This window comes from Piliocolobus tephrosceles, chromosome 12 (assembly GCF_002776525.5).
Source record: "Piliocolobus tephrosceles isolate RC106 chromosome 12, ASM277652v3, whole genome shotgun sequence".
Classification (NCBI taxonomy): Eukaryota; Metazoa; Chordata; class Mammalia; order Primates; family Cercopithecidae; genus Piliocolobus; species Piliocolobus tephrosceles.
In genome coordinates, this window is record NC_045445.1 from 68,528,644 (window position 1) to 68,551,149 (window position 22,506).

The window sequence follows — 22,506 nt, forward strand, 5'->3', positions numbered from 1 at the left end:
GCCCAGTGTACTGGTGTTGATATTTCACCAGTTTCAGTGAAGTGTATAAAATTTTGCTTCCTTTACATATCTTTATTATCTGCATTTATAATTGTCTTAAATATTCTCTCTACATACATCGAGAACTACATTAGACAGTGTTACAAAATTTTGCTTCAACCACTTAACATAATTTAGAAAACTCTAGAAAAGTTTCCAGGGCAAGATGGCTGAATAGGAACAGCTCCGGTCTGCAGCTCCCAGAGAGATCAATGCAGAAGACAAATGATTTCTGCATTTTGAACTAAGGTACCTGGCTCATCTCACTGGGATTGATTAGACAGTGGGTGCAGCCCACAGAGGGCAAGCAGAAGCAGAGTGGGGTGTCACCTCACCCGGGAAGTGCAAGGGGTTAGGGAACTCCTTTCCCTAGCCAAGGGAAGCGGTGAGGGACTGTGCCATGAGGAACTCTGCACTCTGGCCCAGATACAACACATTTCTCATGGTCTTCAAAACCCATAAACCGGGAGATAACCTCGGGTGCTACACCATCAGGGCCCTGGGTTTCAAGCACAAAACTGGGTGGCCATTTGGGCAGACACCGAGCTAGCTGCAGGAGTTTTTTTTTTTTTTTTCATAACCCAGTGGCACCTGGAACACCAGTGAGACAGAACCCTTCACTCCCCCGGAAAGGGGGCTGAAGCCAGGAAGCCAAGTGGTCTAGCTCAGTGGATCCCACCCCCATGGAGCCCAGCATGCTAAGATCCACTGGCTTGAAATTCTTGCTGCCAGCAGAGCAGTCTGAAGGCAACCTGGGACACTCAAACTTGGTGCGGGGGAGAGGCATCCACCATTACTAAGGCTTGAGTAGGAGGTTTTCCCCTCACAGTGTAAACAAACAAAGCTGCCAGGAAGTTCAAACTGGGTGGACCCCATCACAGCTCAGCAAAGCCTCTGTAGCCAGACTGCCTCTCTAGATTCCTCCTCTCTGGGCAGGTCATCTCTGAAAGAAAGGCAGCAGCCCCAGTCAGGGGCTTGTAGATAAAAGTCCCATCTCCCTGGGACAGAGCACCTGAGGGAAGGGGCAGCTGTGGGTGCAGCTTCAGCATACTTAAACGTTCCTGCCTGCTGGCTCTGAAGAGAGCAGCGGATCTCCCAGCACAGTGATCGAGCTCTGTTAAGGGACAGACTGCCTCCTCAAGGCCCTGACGCCTGGGCCCCCTGACTAGGAGATATCTCCCAGCAGGGGTCTACAGTCACCTCAAACAGGAGAGCTTCAACTGGCATTGTGTGGGTGCCCCTCTGGGATGAAGCTTTCAGAGGAAGGAACAAGCAGCAATCTTTGCTGTTCTGCAGCCTCTGCTGGTGATACCCAGGCAAACAGGGTCTGGAGTGGACCTCCAGGAAACTCCAGCAGACGTGCAGCAGAGGGGCCTATTAGAAGGAAAACTAACAAACAGAAAGGAATAGCATGAACATCAACAGAAAGGATGTCCACACACAAACCACTTCTGAAGGTCACTGACATCAAAGGCCAAAGGTAGATAAATCAACAAAGATGAGGAAAAAACAGTGAAAAAAGGCTGAAAATTCCAAAAACCAGAATGACTCTTCTCCTCCAAAGGATCACAACTCCTTGCCAAGAAGGTGAACAAAACTGGATGGGGAATGAGTTTGACGAATTGACAGAAGTAGGCTTCAGAAGGTGGGTAGTAACAAAATCCTCCGAGCTAAAGGAGCATGTTCTAACCCAATGCAAGGAAGCTAAGAACCTTGAAAAAAGGTTAGAGGAATTGCTAACTAGAATAACCAGTTTAGAGAAGAACATAAATGACGTGATGGAGCTGAAAAACACAGCACGAGAACTTCGTGAAGCATACACAAATATCAATAGCCAAATTGATCAAGCAGAATAAAGGATATCCCAGATTGAAGATCAATTTTTCCAAGTAAAGCAAGAAAACAAGATTAGAGAAAAAATAATGAAAAGGAATGAACAAAGCCTCCAAGAAATATGGGACTATGTGAAAAGATCAAATCTACGTTTGATTGGTACACCTGAAAGTGATGGGGAGCATTGAACCAAGTTGGAAAGCACTCTTCAGGATATTATACAGGAGAACTTCCCCAACCTAGCAAGACAGGCCAACATTCAAATTCAGGAAACACAGAGAACACCAAAAAGATACTCCTTGAGAAGAGCAACCCCAAGACACATAATCGTTAGATTCACCAAGGTTGAAATGAAGGAAAAAATGTCAAGGGCAGCCAGAGAGAAAGGTCAGGTTACCCACAAAGGGAAGCCCGTCAGACTAATAGTGGATCTCTCTGTAAAAACCCTACAAGGCAGAAGAGAGTGGGGGCCAATATTCAACATTCTTAGAGAAAAGAATTTTCAACCCAGAATTTCATATCCAGCCAAACTAAACTTCACAAGCAAAGGAGAAATAAAATCCTTTACAAACAAGAAAATGCTGAGAGATTTTGTCACAACCAGGCCTGCCTTACAAGAGCTCCTGGAGGAAGCACTAAACATGGAAAGGAAAAACCAGTTCCAGCCACTACCAAAATATAAAAATTGTAAAGACCATCAACACTATGAAGAAACTGCATCAACTAACGGGCAAAATAACCAGCTGGCATCATAATGACAGGATCAAATTCACACATAACTATGTTAACCTTAAATGTAAAAGGGCTAAATGTCCCAGTTAAAAGGCACAGACTGGCAAACTGGATAAAGAGTGAAGACCTATCAATGTGCTGTATTCAGGAGACCATCTCACATGCAAAGACACACATAGGTTCAAAATAAAGGGATGGAGGAAGATTTACCAAGCAAATGGAAAGAAAAAAAAAGCAGGGGTTGCAATCCTAGTCTGTGATAAAACAGACTTTAAACCAATTAAGATTAAAAATGACAAAGAAGGGCATTACATAATGGTAAAGGGATCAATGCAACAAGAAGAGCTACCTATCCTAAATATATACGCACCCAATACAGGAGCACCCAGATTCATAAAGCAAGTTCTTAGAGACCTACAAAGAGACTTAGACTCCCATACAATAATAGTCGGAGACTTTAACAGCCTACTGTTAATATTAGACAGATCAATGAGACAGAAAATTCAAAAGGATATTCAGGACTTGAACTCTGCCCTGGGCCAAGTAGACCTAATAGACATCTACAGAATTCTCCACCCCAAATCAACAGAATGTACATTATTCTCAGCACTACATCACACTTATTCTAAAATCTACCACACAATTGGAAGTAAAACACTTCTCAGCAAATATAAAACAATAAAAATCATAAGAAACAGTCTCTCTGACCACAGTGCAATCAAATTATAACTCAGGACTAATAAACTCACTCAAAACCACACAACTACATGGATACTGAACTATCTACTCCTGAATGACTACTGGGTAAATAACGAAATCAAGGTAGAAATAAACAAGTTCTTTGAAGTCAATGAGAACAAAGACACAACATACCAGAATCTCTGAGACACAGCTAAAGCAGTGTTTAGAGGGAAATTTATAGCACTAAATGCCCACAGGAGAAAGTGAAAAGATCTAAAATCAACATCCTAACATCACAATTAAAAGAACTAGAGAAGCAAGAGCAAACAAATTCAAAACCTAGCAGAAGACAAGAAATAACTAAAATCAGAGCAGAACTGAGGGAGATACAGACAGGAAATACCCTTCAAAAAAATCAGTGAATCCAGGAGCTGGTTTTTTTGAAAATATTAACAAAATAGATAGACCACTAGCCAGCCTAATAAAGAAGAAAAGAGAGAAAAATAGACACAATAAAAAATCATAAAGGGGATATCACTACTGATCCCACAGAAATACAAACTACCATCAGAGAATACTATAAACACATCTAAGCAAATAGACCAGAAAAACTAGAAGAAATGGAAAAATTCCTAGAAACATACACCCTCCCAAGGCTAAACCAGGAAGAAGTTGAATCCCTGAATAGACCAATAACAAGTTCTGAAATTGAGGCAGTAATTAATAGCCTACTAACCAAAAAAAAAAAAAAAAGGAAAAGAAAAAAAAAAAAACAAAAAGCCCAGGACCAGGCAGATTCACAGCCAAATTCTACCAGAGGGACAAAGAGGAGCTGGTAACATTCCTTCTGAAACTATTCCAAACAATAGTAAAATAGAGACTCCTCCCTAACTCATTTTATGAGGCCAGCATCATCCTGATACCAAAACCTGGTAGAGACAGAACAAAAAAAGGAAATTTCAGGCCAATATCCCTGATGAACATCAATGCAAATATCCTCAATAAAATACAGGCAAACTGATTTCAGCAGCATATCAAAAATCTTATCCACCAAGATCAAGTCAGCTTCATCACTAGAATGCAAGGCTGATTCAACATATGCAAATCAATAAACATAATCCATTACATAAACAGAACCAATGACAAAAACCACATGATTATCTCAATAGAGGCAGAAAAGGCCTTTGATAAAATTCAACACCCTTTCACGCTAAAAACTCTCAAAAAACTAGGTATTGATGGAACATACCTCAAAATAATAAGAACCATTTATGACAAACCCACAGCCAATATCATACTGAATGGGCAAAGTTGGAAGCATTCTCTTTGAAAACTGGCACAAGACAGGGATGCCCTCTCTCACTACTCCTGTTCAACACAGTATTGGAAGTTCTGGCCAGGACAACCAGGCAAGTGAAAGAAATAAAGGGTATTCAAATAGCAAGAGAGGAAGTCAAATTGCCTCTGTTTGCAGCTGACATGATTGTATATTTAGAAAACCCCATTGTCTCAACCCAAAATCTCCTTAAGGTGATAAGCAACTTCAGCAAAGTCTCAAGATACAAAATCAATGTGCAAGAATCACAGACATTTCTATACACCAATAATAGACAAACAGAGAGCCAAATCATGAGTGAACTCACATTCCCAATTGCTACAAAGAGAATAAAATACCTAGGAATACAACTTATAAGGGATGTGAAGGACCTCTTCCAGGAGAGCTACAAACCACTGCTCAACGAAATAAGAGAGGACAAAAACAAATGGAAAAACATTCCATTCTTATGGAGAGAAAGAATCAATATCTTGAAAGTGGTCATATTGCTCAAAGTAATTTATAGATTCAGTGCTAACCCCATCAAGCTACCACTGACTTTCTTCACAGAATTAGAAAAAATACTTTAAATTACATATGGAACCAGAGAAAGAGCCCATATATCCAAGAAAATCCTAAGCAAAAAGAACAAAGCTTGGAGGCATCATGCTACCTGACTTCAAACTATACTACAAGGTTGCAGTAACTAAAACAGCATAGTACCAGTACCAAAACAGAGAGATAGACCAATGGAACAGAACAGAGGCCTCAGAAATAATGCCACACATTTACAACCATTGGATCTTTGACAAACTGGACAAAAACAAGCAATGGGAAAAGGATTCCCTATTTAATAAATAATGCTGGGAAAACTGGCTAGCCATATGCTGAAAACTGAAACTGGACCCCTTCCTTACATCTTATACAAAAATTAACTCAAGATGGATTAAAGACTTAAATGTAAGACCTAAAACCATAAAACTCTAGAAGAAAACCTAGGCAATACCATTCAGGACATAGGCATGGGAAAGACTTCATGGCTAAAACACCAAAAGCAATGGCAACAAAAACAAAAATTGACAAATGGGATCTAATTAAACTAAAGAGCTTCTGAACAGCGAAAGAAACTATCATCAGAGTCAACAGGCACCCTACAGAATGGGAGAAAATTTTTGCAATCTATTCATCTGACAAAGGACTAATACCCAGAATCTACATATAACTTAAACAAATTTACAAGAAAAAAACAACCCCATCAAAAAGTGGCCAAATGATATGAACAGACATTTCTCAAAATAAGACATTAATGTAGCCAACAAATATAGGGAAAAATGCTCATCATCATTGATCATTAGAGCAATACAAATCAGAACCACAATGAGATATCGTCTCATGTCAGTTAGAATGGTGATCATCAAAAAGTCAGGAAAAAACAAATGCTTGAGAGCATGTGGAGAAATAGGAACACTTTTAGACTGTTGGTTGGAGTGTAAGTTAGTTTAACCAGTGTGGTGCTTCCTCAAGGATCTAGAACTAGAAATACCATTTGACTCAGCAATCCCATTACTGGGTATATACCCAAAGATTATAAATCATTCTACTATAAAGACACATGCACATGTATATTTATTGCAGCACTATTCACAATAGCAAAGACTTGGAACCAACCCAGATTGCCCATCAATGATAGACTAGATAAAGAAAATGTGGGACATATGTACCATGGAATACTATGCAGCCATAAAAAAGGATGAGTTCATGTCCTTTGTAGGGACATGAATGAGGCTGGAAACTACCATTTGCAGCAAACTGACACAGAAACAGAAAACCAAACACCTCATGTTCTCACTCATAAGTGGGAGTTGAACAGTGAGAACACATGGGAACATCACATACCAGGGCCTGTCAGGGGGTGGGGGGCTAGGGGAGGGATAGCATTAGAAGAAACACCTAACGTAGATGACAGTTTGATGAGTGCAGCAAACCACCATAGCACATGTATACCTATGTAAGAAACCTGCACATTCTGCACATGTATCCCAGAACTTAAAGTATAATAAAAAAAGAAAACTCTAGAAAAGAAGGAAAACCTATTGTATTTACCATATTTTTGCTTGCCATGCTATATCTTCCTTCTTAATGTTCCAAATTCTTTCTTTTATCCTTTTCTTTTCTTTAGACTTCTTTTAGCTATTCTTTAAGGGTAGGTCTGCTAGTGACAAATTATTTTCATTTTCCCTCATCTGAAAATGTGATTTTCCATCCATTCCTAAAGGATAATTTCACTGCATATAGAATTTACAGTTGACAATTATTTTCTTTCAGTACTTAAAAAATAGTATGCTAGTTCCTTCTGGGCTTCATGATTGGTAATGAGAAATCTGTTGTCATTTGAATTGTTATTCCCAATAATTAATGTTTTTCTTGCTGCTTTGAAAATTTTTAGTTTGTCTTTAGTTTAAAGAAGTCTGACTCTGATTTGCCTGGTAATGGACTTCTTTGGGTTTATCCTGTTTGGGATATGCTCAGTTTCTTGAATATGTATGTTACCAGGTTTTACTAATTTGGAAAACTTCTCAGCCATAATTTTTTGAACATTTTTTCAGCTCCATCCTCTTTCTCCTTTCCTTCCAGAACTCTGAACATGAAAACTAGATATATGGTATACACCCACAGGCCCTTAGGCTCTGTTTAATTTTTTCTAATCTATTTGTTTCTGATATTCAGATTATATACTTTATTTTATTCTATCTTTAAGTTCACTAATTCTTTCCTGTGTTCTCTCTATTCTGCTTTTTAGCCCACCTCTTGAGAGTTTTGTTGTTTTGGTTTGGGTTTTGTTTCTTTGTCTTGTTATTGTCCTTTTCAGTTCTAAAATTTCCATTTAGGTATTCTTTATGTCTTCTATTTATTTGCTGAGACTTACTATTTTGTTGTTGAGACAATGTTTTTTTACAGTCTCTTTGCAACTTCTTGTTGAAATATTTATGATGATTGTTTTACACACTTTATCAGATAATTCTAACATTTCTATTATCTTGATGTTGTCATCAATTAGGTGTTTTTTCTTATTGAGTTATTTGTTGTTCTTGGAATTATGAGTGATTTTCAATTGACCCTGAACATGCCTGATCTTGTTTGATCTCAGAAGCTAAGCAGGATTGAGCCTGGCTAGTACTTGGATAGGAGACTTGGCCATTTTTATGTTGTGATTCTCTGAGTCTTATACAAATATTCAAATATCAGAGAAAGTGTGTGCACTACCTATTGCTGCCAGCTGGTGGTGGAAGTTGAGGTTCCCTCACTCAGCTTCTCTTGATGCAATAGGGTGAAAGTCCAACCTCCCTTCACAGTCTCAACTGACATCACAGTGCATGGAATTTCACTTTTGGCCAGTAGGAATGAAAGCACCATCTCTTCACTCTGCCTTTTCTGACACCATCCCAGTGAATGGTGTTGTGTACCTCCCTAGAGCCTGACAAGGGGGCTAAGCTCTCTTTGCCGTCGATTGTCTGTGTGGAAGTAGAGTTGCAGTTTCTTCTGTGGTGTTTGGCTAAGATAGAGTGGTTAGTATCTAAAAGTTTTCTGTCCTGCTAGGCTGACCCTTTCACGGGCCTTTGGCTAGAGAGAGAATTCTCTTTTCAGGACTTTTGTTGTCCATTGATGTAACTAGATTACCAGCTTCCCCAACACTGATATAATATATGAAGCAAAAAGGAAATCCAGGAACTCACTGCTGTGTCATTTCTCAGGTCCCAAGATTCTTAACCAATCATTTCTCTTGTCACCAATTTGAGTCTTTTTATATTTATTTTATATATAATGTCCAAGGTTTTTAGTTGTACTTAACAGGAAGGCTAGGGAAAAGTATTTTTTCTTTCTTTCTTTTTTTTTTATGAAACAACAAAAGCAGAGGTTTATCGAAAACGAAAGCACAGTCCACAGGGTGGGAGTGGGCTGAGCAATTGACTCAAGAGCACAGTTACAGAATTTTATGTGATTTAAATGTTCTTTAGAGGTTTCCCACTGGTAACTTGGTGTACACTCTATGTAAATAAAGTACTGGCCCGTTATCAGTCGGATTGGTGGCAGAAAGTGACCAATCGGAGGCTAAAGTTACAAAGTTACGCCTTAAACAACGTCTGATTGGTTGTGGAAAGTGTTTCTACTCCATCTTCCCAGAAGCTGAAGTTGTCTGTCTTTTAAACAATTTTTATTTAATGAAATAAGAATAATCTAGTAAAAGAGTATCCTCTCTCTTTAAAATTTGAGATAAGCCAGGTGCAGTGGCTCACACCTGTAATCCCAGCACTTTAGGAGGCCAAGGCTGGTGGATCACTTGAGGTCAGTAGTTTGAGACCAGCCTGGCCAACACAGTGAAACCCGTTCTCTACTCAAAATACAAAAATTCACCGAGTGTTTTGGTGTGTACCTGTAGTCCCAGCTACTTGGGAAGCTGAGGTGGAAAAATTGCTTGAACTCAAGGGGCAGAGATTGCAGTCAACTGAGATCATGCCACTACACTCCAGCCTAGGCAACAGAGTGAGACTCTGGTTAAAAAAAAAAAAAAAAAAAAAAAATTGAGATAGCTCTATACTTTAAAGTTAAACTTAATTATAATTATATTCTTCTCACCTCAGGCAAAATTCAGGCAGTTGGCAACACACTTAGGGAGATTCATTTTATTATTTGATGATTGACTGTCTCATCTCTTCTAATCTTTTAAATAAAGAATAATGTAAAAATTAAATTTTGTTGCTAGAATTCTACTTTGTGACAAAGATGATACTTTGTCATGGAAAAAATAATAAATATTTGTTAAAAATACATAGCTATGCTATCTTCAGGAATATTATTTGGATTACTTACACACACTATTGACAAAATGCCTTGTATCACTTTCTAATTTGCCATATCAAGGTAAAATTATTAATAAGTCTGCTAGTAGGAACAAAAAAAAGATAACTTTCACTTATATTGTCTTTTTCAAATGTTAATAAAACTAAACCATGAATCCTTTCTTCCTGCAGATGAGGGGTATGTCTGATAAGTCACTCCGACTAGTGCTGTCCACATTTAGCAACATACGGGAGGAGCTTGGACATCTTCAAAATGACTTGACAGTAAGATTTATTTTGATTTTTTCCAAAGCCTTTCTAGTTCCTAGCTTCCTAATACAGAAATAAAGATGTCCAGTATACATTTTTAAAATTTAATATAGCACAATATTATGCTTACTCCAACAAAGCTAAATTATTTTCTTCAAACAGTTAATTAGCATTAAGAGAGGAGAAAAGAGGTATCCAAAATGTAAATGAAAGAATGCTGGATGTGCACTTATCATTTAGTTTACCACTAAGGCAATTAAATGCTTAAAGCCAGAGAGTCGTCTTCAAAATTAAAATAATCTGACTCATTGAAGATAAATCCCCCCTTTTTCATAATTATAAAGCATACTCCGAATTTCCATTCAAATATAATAACTTGAAAACATTTTTCTCTAAAAAATTAATTTTTTATATTTTCTGTTTTAGTTGGTGTTCTTGGTGCCATCAGCTAGATACACTCAGAATGCTTTCCACATATTGAATAATGCCTTGAGGACTTTGGAGTAGTTTTGTTGTTTCTGGGTTATGATGAACATATTTAGACTCTAATTTAAAAATTTACCACTTGCTGGGATTAACAAGAACTCTTTGTAGATTGGAGGAAAACATTAAAATATTTCAGAAGGCTCCGCTTCATTTCATGTACAGTTAGTCCATCAAAATGTCTCTTTCAATGAAGGTTTTGGAAGTTTCAATCACTTCCTATCCCATATTTTCTTAACTTTTAAGAATTCTGCTTTATTAAGCAAGTACAAATGAAACAAGTACTTATTTAAATCTTCCAAGGTAAACAAGTCTTTGTATTATGTGACTGTTAAGATTCTGTAATTCTGAATCATAATAAATAATTTATGCTTCTAGTCACTGGAAAATGACAAGATGAGACTTGAGAAAGATTTATCATTCAAAGAAACTCAAATAAAAGAGTATGAAGAACTCTTGGCATCAGTGAGAGCAAATAATCACCAGCAGAAGGTAAATTGATGCTTTTATTGATGTTAATCTACATTGATAGCTTTTCATATGCACAATTACTGGCACACTGGCGTTATGAGATATAATCAAGACAGAATGAAAATATGATGGAAAAATTTGTTCATATGAGAATTGAGTGGCTTCGGGTATTTCCAATGGCTGAAAGCCCTCTCAGAAAAACAGATAATCTTATCTATTTGAGATATAAAGCACATATGGGACACAATTATTTGTCTTGTTGGGTGACCAGAATTGTATAAATACTAAAAATTTAGGTTCATGCATTTATTTAATCTACTAACATGTCAATGAAAAAAAGCTGTTGTAGACCTTAACACAAGTTTGTGCAATAAATAAATGACTGAAAAAATCCTAGATGAGTTCTCTGGATGTCTGAGCAGAGAGAATTCCTAGGAAATTGTAAGCAGTCTCTAAGGATTACCCTCTTCCTGATCTTTACTCCTATGGCTGTCCCAAATTCTTGCTCAGTTACTAGTTGTCACATAAATAATCAGGCATATAGTTGTTTTTGTGCCTACTAGAAAGCAGGGTAGTATTGTCACAGAGTAGCAAGAGTCTGATTGTTAAATTGAGACATTATAAATTCATCTACTCATGATTCCCTGTCACACAAAGTAGGCAAGTGAGACTAGAGGCATCACTATAATATCTTACATGGCTGACTTACAAGTACCATCTAAGACCAAGAGTATAAGAAAACTGGGCATAGGAAAATATTTACTTGATTCAATTGAATGAATCAATAAAAAGAACACTCCCTCACCAAAAACAAAATGTATCTGTCTTATGTACTTGTGTCTTCTTTACAGCAAGGACTTCAAGACTCAAGTTCAAAATGCCAGGCACTGGAAGAAAACAATCTCTCTCTTCGGCATACACTATCAGACATGGAATACAGACTAAAAGAACTGGAATATTGTAAACGTAATTTAGAGCAAGAGAATCAAAACCTTAGAATGCAGGTATTAAAACTTCCTTTTAAATATACAGCATTACCTTAGTTACATCATTGTAATCCTAGCATTGGCAATAGTAAATATATATATATATATATATATATATTTACATAAATCTTGAGAAAATATATGGACTGTTTTCCCTCACGTACTGTTAGATCTTAATGACTGACATTTGAGCTTTATAATGCAGTTCCGGAAAATCACTTTCCTTTTTTTCAATGTCTTACTTAATCATGTGGTTTTCATCTAATAATAATCCTTGTAACGTAACACATATTTTCTTCAAAACAATCCAATTACAGATAGTTATTTTGCCTTCTGTAGGTTTCTGAGACTTGCACGGGCCCAATGCTGCAGGCTAAAATGGATGAGATTGGCAACCATTACACGGAGATGGTAAAAAACTTGAGAATGGAGAAAGACAGAGAGATCTGCAGGCTGAGGGTATGTTGATCCTACACTGCATAAATATACAGGTCAGCACAAACTTTCTAGCAAGATAATGATGGATTCAAGTTTAAAGCTACAAAAATAAATAGCTGAAGGTAGAGTTTTAGAAAGATGTCATGTATCCTTTTGTTTTAAATACACATTACTGTGTCTAAAATATAACTGTTAAATTATTTTCTAATTTAGTTTAATCTCTTCCAGGAAAGTGAAGTAAGACATTCATTTCAGTGTTTTGGTTTTTATTAATTTATTTTTTGGGATAAGTGGATAACTCTTCATGATCTTGCCTAAAGCATGCTTACGTAGGCAAAAGCAATATTTGAGATTACTCAACAGAGCCACAGTTAGATTTGTAAAAATTCTCACTTAATTTCAAGGGATGGTAAATAGCAAGGACTTTGTCAAGCATGAGGAGGAAAACAGCGTTAAGTTTTATGTACCTATAGTTGACATCAAAATTAAGGTGATATTTGTAAGTATATATTACCTTATCTTGTAATTCTAGGTTGAATTTACTTAATTTAACCCTTATTTTACTGATTCCTAAATGTAGTTAAATGTTTTCATAAACAAAATAATCACAAATTTGTCTCTCCAAACATCACTGTATAATTTTTACCAAAAATCAAAATGAAGCAAAATATAATTTGTTTTAAAAACCTACCAATACTTCTAGCAGATTTCCTCCACTGATTTCTTTTCCATCCTAACATTACTAATAGCACTTCTACCTAAGCTATACACATATGAGGTAAAGAGGGAAATGGACAATATTTGTAGTCAGAAGATCTGTCTTGGAGTTGCAGCTGTGTTACTGCGTGACTGTGTCATTTAACCTCTCTGGAGTCTACTATCTGTTTTGTAAATGAAGATTATAATAATGCTTATTTCACAGGGCTGCTGTGAGAACTGAGATAATTCATGCAGGAGGAGTATTTTGTGAACTGAAAATCAGAATATAATAGTAGTTATTGGTATTACAATTTCCTGAATTATCATTTCAAGGACTCTAAAATGCCTGTTTTCTTAGCTTTACTTTAAATCCTGTGGCCTAAGACTGTTATGTAGATAATGTTTAGTCCTACATAGCAAAGACACCTTAAAAAAAGGAGAAATTTGTAATTGGCATTTCATTTCATATTACATACTCACGAAATTCTGTGAAAGTTTATGACTATTGGTATTTTACTTTCATTTCATAACCAACTGTGCGAGTTTGTGTCACTTAACCTCCCTGGAACTCAGTTACATATTTTCTATATGAAGATTATACTAATACTTATTTCTTTTTAAATCCTTAGTCCCAATTAACCCAGTACCATAAAGATGTTTCAAAGAGAGATGGAAGTTGTAGTGACTTCCAATTTAAGCTTCATGAACTGACAAGCTTACTGGAAGAGAAGGATTCCCTTATAAAGCGTCAGTCAGAGGTATAAAAGGAAGGGGTGGGGATGGAGAAAAGTAATACAACTTAGTACTGTAGTACTGTAGGATAAATACTTCCCGTGGACTAGAAAAGGACACATATCCAGGAGTCATTTTATTTCATGAAATAAAATGTAGGTGCAAGTGAGGAAGTAGAATATACATATTTCAGGAGAAATAATTCAAATGAAAGTTAGAATTGAAGCAAAAAATAAATGCTGTTGTACATTTAATATTTTTAAGACATTGATTTTATATTTCATTAGCAGTGAAATTCCCAGTAGACTGTGACCTCCTTACTACATTATGAGCTGCTTCATTAAAGCATGTGTTATATTCCTCTTTGTATCTGTAGCATGTAGTCCACGACTTGGCATTCAATAGGTACTGAAGGAATTATCAAAAATTATGGGTAATATTGTATTGCTGTTATGGAGCAAATGGTGCTGGTAGTAACATTCATTCATTGATAATATCATGTTAGAAACTATATCTGCTTATATATTAAAGTTTCAGTACTTTTCTTCTATGGATATACTTTTCAGGCTTTTCAGAGCAAAAACTTTCACATCCTCATCTTGAGAACCACCCTCTTTCAATCTCAAGTTATCTTCCAAATTTAGATATCCTCTATCAGTTGCAGGTTCCTGCACAGGCCTATAACTTATTAGGTACTGTGAAGCAACACTAGATGATATTCAACAAGTGGCATTAGAACATTATTACCTCAAGGCTAAAAAGGAGTAAAAGGGAGGGGGTGTAATCATTGTTAGTAACCCTTCTAAATTATTAAATGTATTTATTATCTTATGTTTCTACTTTCCGTCCAATGATTATATTATCTTTTATTTGTAAGGAACTCTCAAAGTTGCGGCAAGAAATATATTCCTCTCATAATCAACCCTCCACTGGTGGAAGGACTACAATTACCACTAAAAAGTAATGTATTTTGAAATGAAATTTGAATATAAAAATTATGATCATATAATTCAAGTTATTTCATGTTTAATTGATACATACATGCTAGACAGAGTTTGGTGTTTTCTGCTGGCCAATTATTCTACTGAAGAATGAATATTCACAAAAAGACATCACTATTTCGGTCAAAAAAAATCCTGAATTTACAGTATATTAGTTACCCTGGAAGTGAAAAACAAATAATTGTTTTTTTAACCAACCGCATTAGTTAGGACTCTTTCTGCTTCATGTAACAAAAGACCCAACATAAACTGGGACTTTTTAAATTAACTTAACTGGGATTACTTGATATCCAGACGGATTTGTGTGTTCAAAATATGCCCTTATACATCTCCCCTCCCCCCCCCTCCCCTCCCCTTTCCTCTCCTTTTTTCGAGAGGACTCTTGCTCTGTCGCCCAGGCTGGAGGCTGGAGTGCAGTAATGCGAACTTGGCTCACTGCAAGCTCCGCCTCCCAGGTTCACGCCATTCTCCTGCCTCAGCCAGTAGCTGGGACTAAAGGCTCCTGCCATCACGACGGGCTAATTTTTTTGTGTGTGTGTATTTTTTAGTAGAAACGGGGTTTCACCGTGTTAGCCAGGATGGTCTCCATCTCCTGACTTCAAATGATTCGCCCGCCTCGACTTTCCAAAGTGCTGGGATTACAGGCGTGAGCCACCGCGCTCGGCCTAAATTTGTCTTTCTTTATATCTTGACTCTGCTCTTTCCTGTGTAGATATCTTCCTCAGGTAAGGTCTACCCTCATGGTAGCAATATGACCACAAATTACATTCCAGCCTTTTAGCAAAACCAAATATAAAGTAATTATGAATACCTTCAGCAGAAGTCTGTTTTGGATATTTCATATAAATGAAACAATACAATATGTAGTCTTTTGTGTCTGGATTTTTCATTTTGCATAATCTTTGCAGGATGCAACCATGATTTAGCATGAGTCAAGACTTCATTCCTTTTTGTTGATAAATAATATCCAATTGTATGGATATACATTTTATTTATTGATTAATCAGTTGGACATTTGGGTTGTTTTCAATTTTTGGCTATTGTGAATAATGCTGCTGTGAACATCTGTGTACAAGTGTGTAAGGTACAAGTGTAAGGTACTGTGTACAAGTGTGTAAGGTACATGTATTTCTTTTGAGTATACACGTAGGAGTGGAATTGATATGTCACATGGTAACTCTATGCCTAAGGAATTGCCATACTCTATTCCAAAGCAAAAGCACCATCATACATTTCTAGTAGTGTATGAGGGTTCCACTTTCTCCCTGTCCTCACTGCCATTTGTTACTGTTCATCTCTTGGATTATGGCCATCCTAGGTGGTGGAAAGTGGTATCCAATTAGAGTTTTGATTTGTATTTCCCTAATAACTAATGTTGTTTAGCAGTTTTTATGTGCTTATTGGCCATTTATACATCTTGTTTGAAGAAATGTCCATTCAAAATTTTTTTCCCATCTAAGTGGGTTGTCTTTTTATAGTTGAATTGCAAGAGATTTTCACATGTTCTCATACAAGTCCCTTATCAGAGACAAGATTTGCAAATGTTTTCATCAATTCCATGGGTTGTGTTTTCATTATCTTGAGAGTACAATATGCAGCATAAGTATTTAATATAGAAAAAAATCTAATTCATCTATATTTTTTCTTGCTTGTGCTTTTGGTATTATATAAAAGAAACTATTGACTAACCTAAGGTCATAAATTTTTACACTCATATGTATTTTGTCTTGTATTAATACAAACTCTCTTCTGGTTACTAATTGTATGAAATATCTTTTTCTGTCCTTTTTTTTTTTTTTTTTTTTTTTTTCCTATTTGTGTTTTGAATCTAAATTGTGACTCTTGTAAACCACACATAGTTGTATCTTTTTATGCATTCTGCCAATCTCTGCTTTTAGTTGGAATATTTCATGCACTTACATTTAATGTAATTTATAAGTTAGGATTTACATTAGCTATTTTGCTGTTTGTTTCTATGTCTTATATGTTTTTTGTTCTTCTGTTCCTCCATTCCTCTCTTCTTCTGTGTAAAATATTTACTACAGTAGCATTTTATTACTTCTAGTTACTTTTACTGCATTTTCTGAGTTTTTCCCCTTAGGTTTATTCCAGACACTTAATTAATATTTACCTGTATAGTTACCTTTACTGGTGATCTTTATTTCGTATAGAGTCATTAAATTCCAGCCTGAAGGACTCCTTTAGTATCTCTTGTAGGACTTCCTTAGGTATTTCTTGTAGAACAGGTTTTGTAGTGACAAATTCTTTGAGTTTTTGCTTGTATGGGAATATATTGCTTTTTCTTCATTTTGGAAGAATGGTTTTGCTGGATAAAATAATTCTCAGGTGACAGTGTTTTTTTTTGTTGTTGTTGTTGTTACTTTGAATATGTCATCCCGTTGCCTTCTGGCCTCTGTAATTTCTGATGAGAAATCAGTTGATAACTTTTTAATTGAGGATCCCCCTGACATGTTTCTTTTTTTACAGCTTTCAAGGTTATTTTTTTCTATGGCCCTTGACAGTTTGATTATTATGTGTCAAGGTTTGGATCTCTTTTTTTTTCTCTTCCACTATTTGGCATTTGTTGAGCTTCTTTGATGTGCAGATTGATATTTTTAATCAAATGTGGGAAGTTTTCAGACATTTCTTCAGCCATTATTCCTGCCACTTTCCTCCCTCTCCTTGTGGAGAAGGAGGAAACTCACAGTTATCTGAGGCCCTGTTTATTTTTCTTCATTCTTTTTTCTTTCTGTTCCTCAGACTAGATAAACTCAATGAACCTTCTTCACAATTTGTTGATTCTTTCTTCCATTTGCTCACATCAGCTGTCGAGAAATTTTTAAATCTAGTTATCTTTTTTACCTCAGAATTACTGTAGTTTCTCTTAAAATTAATTTTCTTTAATAATGTTCTTTATTCCGTAAGGCACAACTCTCATCCTTTCCTTTAGTTCTTTAGGCATGGTTTCTTTAGTTCTTTGAACATACTTGAAATAGCCAATTTAAAGGCTGTGTAAATGCAACATCTGGCTTCTTAATGGACTGTTTCAAGTTATTTTTTCCATGATAGGCAATATTTTCTTGTTTCTTTGCATGTCTTATAATTTTTTACTGAAAACTTGACATTGAAAATAATATAATGTGGTAACTCAGGAAATTAGATACTCCTTCCTGCCAAGGTGTTCATTGATGATATTGTTTACTATTGATGTTATTGTCTTTTGCTTAGTGGCTTTTCTGATTTAATTCTGTAAAGTCTGTATTCTTTTCATATGTGGTCACTGAAGTCTCTGCTCATTTATCTTAGTGGTCAGTTAACATTTAAACAGAGGTTTCGTTACAAACATTAAACTAGTAAGTCTCCTAGTTTTCACTGAAAGTCTCTTTGTTTGTGTTTGGACACCTCTTCAATGTTCTGGTAGGCAATTTATAGCTCGTCCTTAGCCCCCATTTCCTGCTTACAGAGAGTTTTAAGATTAGCCAGTAGTGAGGGCTCAGGGTTTTCTCAGGCCTTTCCTTCACATGCGTACACCCTTGGGCATGTACAAAACCCTACACATGCTTGTGGCTTTCTAGATTCCCAGGAACATATAACAACTTTTCAAAGCCCACTATGGACAATTTATTCCTCAGTTTTTCCTTTTATCATTTTTGGTCAATTTCTTGTCTGCCTGAACTATTATAGCCACCTCAGGTAGTTGTGATATTCAACAATTTCCACACATTATTTTTGACAAATGTTCCCAGAAAAAAAGAATTTTCAAATTGGTTGAGCTACAAGTCAAGTTTTAAAATACATCCTTGCAAGTGGAGTTTTCCACAGAATCAACAGACAAATCAAACAATGACAATAATAATAATAACAATGTGGTTTTGAAGGAGCTCTAACCTTGTTTTGTCTTGTAGTGGCTGCCAGGCTTCTGGGTTTTACCAAGATTGCTTTAAAATTCTATTGAATAGTTGGAGAGACAGAGATGAGAATAGGACAATTTCAAATGCCACCAAGCTTGTTTATTTAACCAAGATTTAACTGTTTTTCCTAAATAAATGCTCTCTGGAGACTATAAAACTTTATTAATTTTGAGAGTTCTGATAAAGTTAGTTTTGATTTTTATTGGCCAGATTTCCTTTTTCTTTTATGGCATAGAGCATTTCTGGAGGTTGTTATACATTTTCACTGACATCGTCTTCCATTACTTCCTTACGCACGGTTTTTTTCAGTTCTTTGTATTCTCACTATGTTGCCCAGGCTGGCCTCAAATTCCCGGTCTCAAGCAATCATCCTATGATGACCTCTCAAAGTGTTGGGGTTACAGGCATGAGCCACTAAGCCCAGCCCTAAAAACATATTTATTATAGCTTCTTTGAAGTCTTTGTCTTCTAAATACACCATCTGGTCCTCTTTAAAAGTAGTTTCTGGAGGGAGGAACAAGATGGCCAAGTAGACACATCCAGGAAGCACTTCTCTCACCACAAGAGACCAAAATATCCAATAAACAAACCAGTAAATTCTCCACTATCTGTTTGTACTTAAAAAAGATCTTTGGAGAGAAAACACTGAGATTTGATAGGTAACACAGATACTAAGGCTGAATAGGGAGAAAGCTGGGAAAACTGCATTGGTGTGCCAAGCACCAGGATTAGTTCCTGGTCCTGAACACCTTCTGAGGAATGGGTGAGTTAAGTGACAGCAGAGCAACCCACTCTCACCATGGACCTCTGGCATCCTAGCTACAAGAGATCCCACGACTCTTGCAATCATTTCAATTGTCAGGAGGATCTGCCCAAAGAATAGACCAAGACAGAGCTCTAGCCTGCATGGACCCCAGGGGGTTTTATGTGTGGAGGAGCTACAACAAAATGTGGCCATAGGTGCCCATTCCCCCAGGGTTGTCTGGACACATCTGTTCTGCATGTCTTTCTGTCCACAATCCCTCCAAGGTTTTTGCCTGGCTGATTCTGCAAGTGTGTTCACGCAGCACAGCCTCCACTGCTTGGTCTGACCGTCTTGCCAGTAGCCCTGCTGGAGTGCTTTCCCCACAGCCTGGGGACACTTCAGCTCTCCCAGCACAACAGGCACCTGATCCCAAGGAGGTAGAGGACAAAGCCACAGGCATGGTTCCAATGCCCCAAGGTTGTAGCACACAGCTCAGGAGTTCTGAGTTGAGATTTTTGCCAGAACTCAACCTGGGGAGGAACCCCCAATCTCAATACACTGAGTGTGAGGTGTGAGTTCATAGGCCAGTGCAGAAGCAGGGCACACATCCATCTTCAGGGCCTGTCCAGGAAGAGTGAGGCCTGTCTGCTAGACACAATCTCTGCCTGAGAGAGCCCCATGGCCAAGAACATCTAACAAATGAAATGTGGATGCAGTGCCAGTGATCAAGGGGGGCTACCCTGAGGCCTGGGAATGGACCTGGCTAGAGAGTCATCTCTCTCCCCTGGTCCCCACAGAGTACCACTGCAAATGTGCAGAAATACAAAAAAGCCACAGAGCAGAGTAAGACTCTCTGCCAACCATTACTCTTAACTGCCATCTACTGCATTACTGCCCAAATTACAACACCAAAAGTATTCTGCCAATACACATTGCCTATGAAACCCAAGGTAAGAATCTAGCCACAAATAAAGATCCCATACAGAGCCTTGGCATCCTGGAAGCACCTAGAAACAAAGCTAATTAACTATACTCAACTTGCACACAGTTAAACCCTAAAGGGAAATAAAGAATATCAAAACAAAAAGCCTCATAGAAGTTACAGCAAATCCAAAACACAAAGGAGCACATGCCTGCTCAGATGAGAAAGAATCAGTGCTAGAACTCTGGCAATTCAAAAAGTCAGAGTTTACCTTTATCTTCAAACAAGGCAACTCCTTGCAATGGTTCTTAACCAGATTGAAATGACTTAAAGCCATAAAGTTCAGAATCTGGATGGCAAGGAAACTGATCAAGATTCAGGTAAAAGTTGAAACCCAATCCAGGATATCCAGTGAAACTCTCCAAAAGTTGAAAGAAGACAAAATAGCCACTTTAAGAAAGAACCAAATGAAATTTCTGGAATTGAAAAAAATTACTACAAAAATTACCTGATCTATTTTGAAGCATTAACAACAGAATAGACCAAGCCAAGGAAAGAATCTTGGAGCTTGAAGACAGAATCTTATAATCAACTTAGACAAAAATAAAGAAAAACATTTAAATTGTGACAAAACCTCTGACAAATATGGGATTATGTAATGAGACTAACCTAAAACTAATTGATATTCTTGACAGGAGAGAGAAGAAATAACTTGGAAAACATATTGGAGGATATGGTCCATGAAACTTTCCTCAATCTCATTAGAGAGGTTGACATGCAAATTCAAGAAATATAGAGAACCTCTGTGAGATACTATACAAGACAAACATCCCCAAGACACATAGTCATCAGATTCATGAAGGTCAGTGTGAAAGAAAAAATTATTAAAGGCTACAAGAGAGAAGGCCCCAGTCATTTACAAAGGAAACTCCATCAGGCTAGAAGAAGACCTCTCGGCAGAAAACTTACAAGCCAGAAGAGATTGTGGTTCTATATTCAGCAATCTTAAAGAAAAGAAATTCCAACCAAGAATTTCATATCCCACCAAACTATGCTTCATAAGCAAAGGAGAAATAAACTTCCAAAACAAGCAAACACTAAGAGAATTTATTATCACTAAACCAGCTATACAAGAGGTTCTTAGGGAAATGATAAACATGGAAATGAAAGAATTATATCTTCTACCATGAAAACACACTTAAGCACATATCCCTCCCACAGACACTATGAAGCAACTACACAACCAAAGCTACACAACAAACAGCTAACAACAAGATGACATGTTCAAAATCTTACATATCAATACTAACCTTGAATGTAAAAAAGTCAAAATGCCCCACTTAAAGGCCATAGAGTGGCAAGTTCAATAAAAAGACAAAACCCGACTGTCTGCTGTCTTCAAGAGACCCATCTCCCAGGCAGTGACACTCACAGACTCAAAGTAAAGGGATAGAGAAAGATCTGTCATGCAAATGGCAAACAAAAAAGAGCAGGGGTTACTATTCTCATATCATATAAAACGAGTTTAAACCCACAACAATCAAGAAAGACAAAGAAGGGCATTACATAATGATAATGGGTTCAATTCAACAAGAAGACTTAACTGTCCTAAATATGTATGCATCCAACATTGGAGGATAACATCTGCAAACAAACAGATTTGTAAAAGAAGTTCTTTTGGACCTATGAAAAGACTTAGGCAACCACAAAATAACAATGGGAGACTGCAACACCTCACTGACAGCATGAGAGAAACATTCTTCTTCAGAACGGGAACAAGACAAAGATGTTCTCTCTAACCCTCCCATTCAACATAGTATGGGGAGTCCTAGCCAGAGCAATCAGACAAGAGTAAGAAATAAAAGGCATCCAATCAAGAAAATAAGTCAAACTCTCTCTCCTTGCTGATAGGATTCTATACTTAGAAAAGACTAAAGACTCCACCAAAAGCCTCCTAGACCTAGTAAATGTCTTCAGTAAAGTTTCAGAACACAAAACTAATGTAAAAATTCAGTAGTATTTTCTCTTTTTTTCTTTTTTTTTTGAGATGGAGTCTCGCTCTGTCACCCAGGCTGGAGTGCAGTGGCCAGATCTCAGCTCACTGCAAGCTCTGCCTCCCGGGTTTGTGCCATTCTCCTGCCTCAGCCTCCCGAGTAGCTGGGACTACAGGCATCTGCCACTGCGCCCAGCTAGTTTTTTGTATTTTTTTAGTAGACAGGGGGTTTCACCATGTTAGCCAGGATGGTCTCGATCTCCTGACCACGTGATCCGCCCGTCTCGGCCTCCCAAAGTGCTGGGATTACAGGCTTGAGCCACCGCATCCAGCCAGTATTTTAATTCTTCTTCTTCTTCTTCTTCTTCTCCTCCTCCTCCTCCTCCTCCTCCTCCTCCTCCTCCTCCTCCTCCTCCT

The 22,506-nt window shown here is 37.2% G+C and overlaps 1 protein-coding gene across 2 annotated transcripts in view; it reads left to right on the forward strand.

Annotated features, from left to right (window-relative positions):
• The window catches only part of POF1B (POF1B actin binding protein), a 122,964-nt gene that overhangs the window by 66,933 nt on the left and 33,525 nt on the right, over positions 1–22,506 (forward strand). For both annotated transcript variants that reach the window (XM_023202355.1, XM_023202354.1), the window contains exons 10-15: positions 9,631–9,723; positions 10,570–10,683; positions 11,514–11,666; positions 11,988–12,107; positions 13,415–13,543; positions 14,395–14,477. In XM_023202355.1, the coding sequence (XP_023058123.1) occupies positions 9,631–9,723; positions 10,570–10,683; positions 11,514–11,666; positions 11,988–12,107; positions 13,415–13,543; positions 14,395–14,477 (692 nt within the window). The remainder of the gene's footprint in view (positions 1–9,630; positions 9,724–10,569; positions 10,684–11,513; positions 11,667–11,987; positions 12,108–13,414; positions 13,544–14,394; positions 14,478–22,506) is intronic.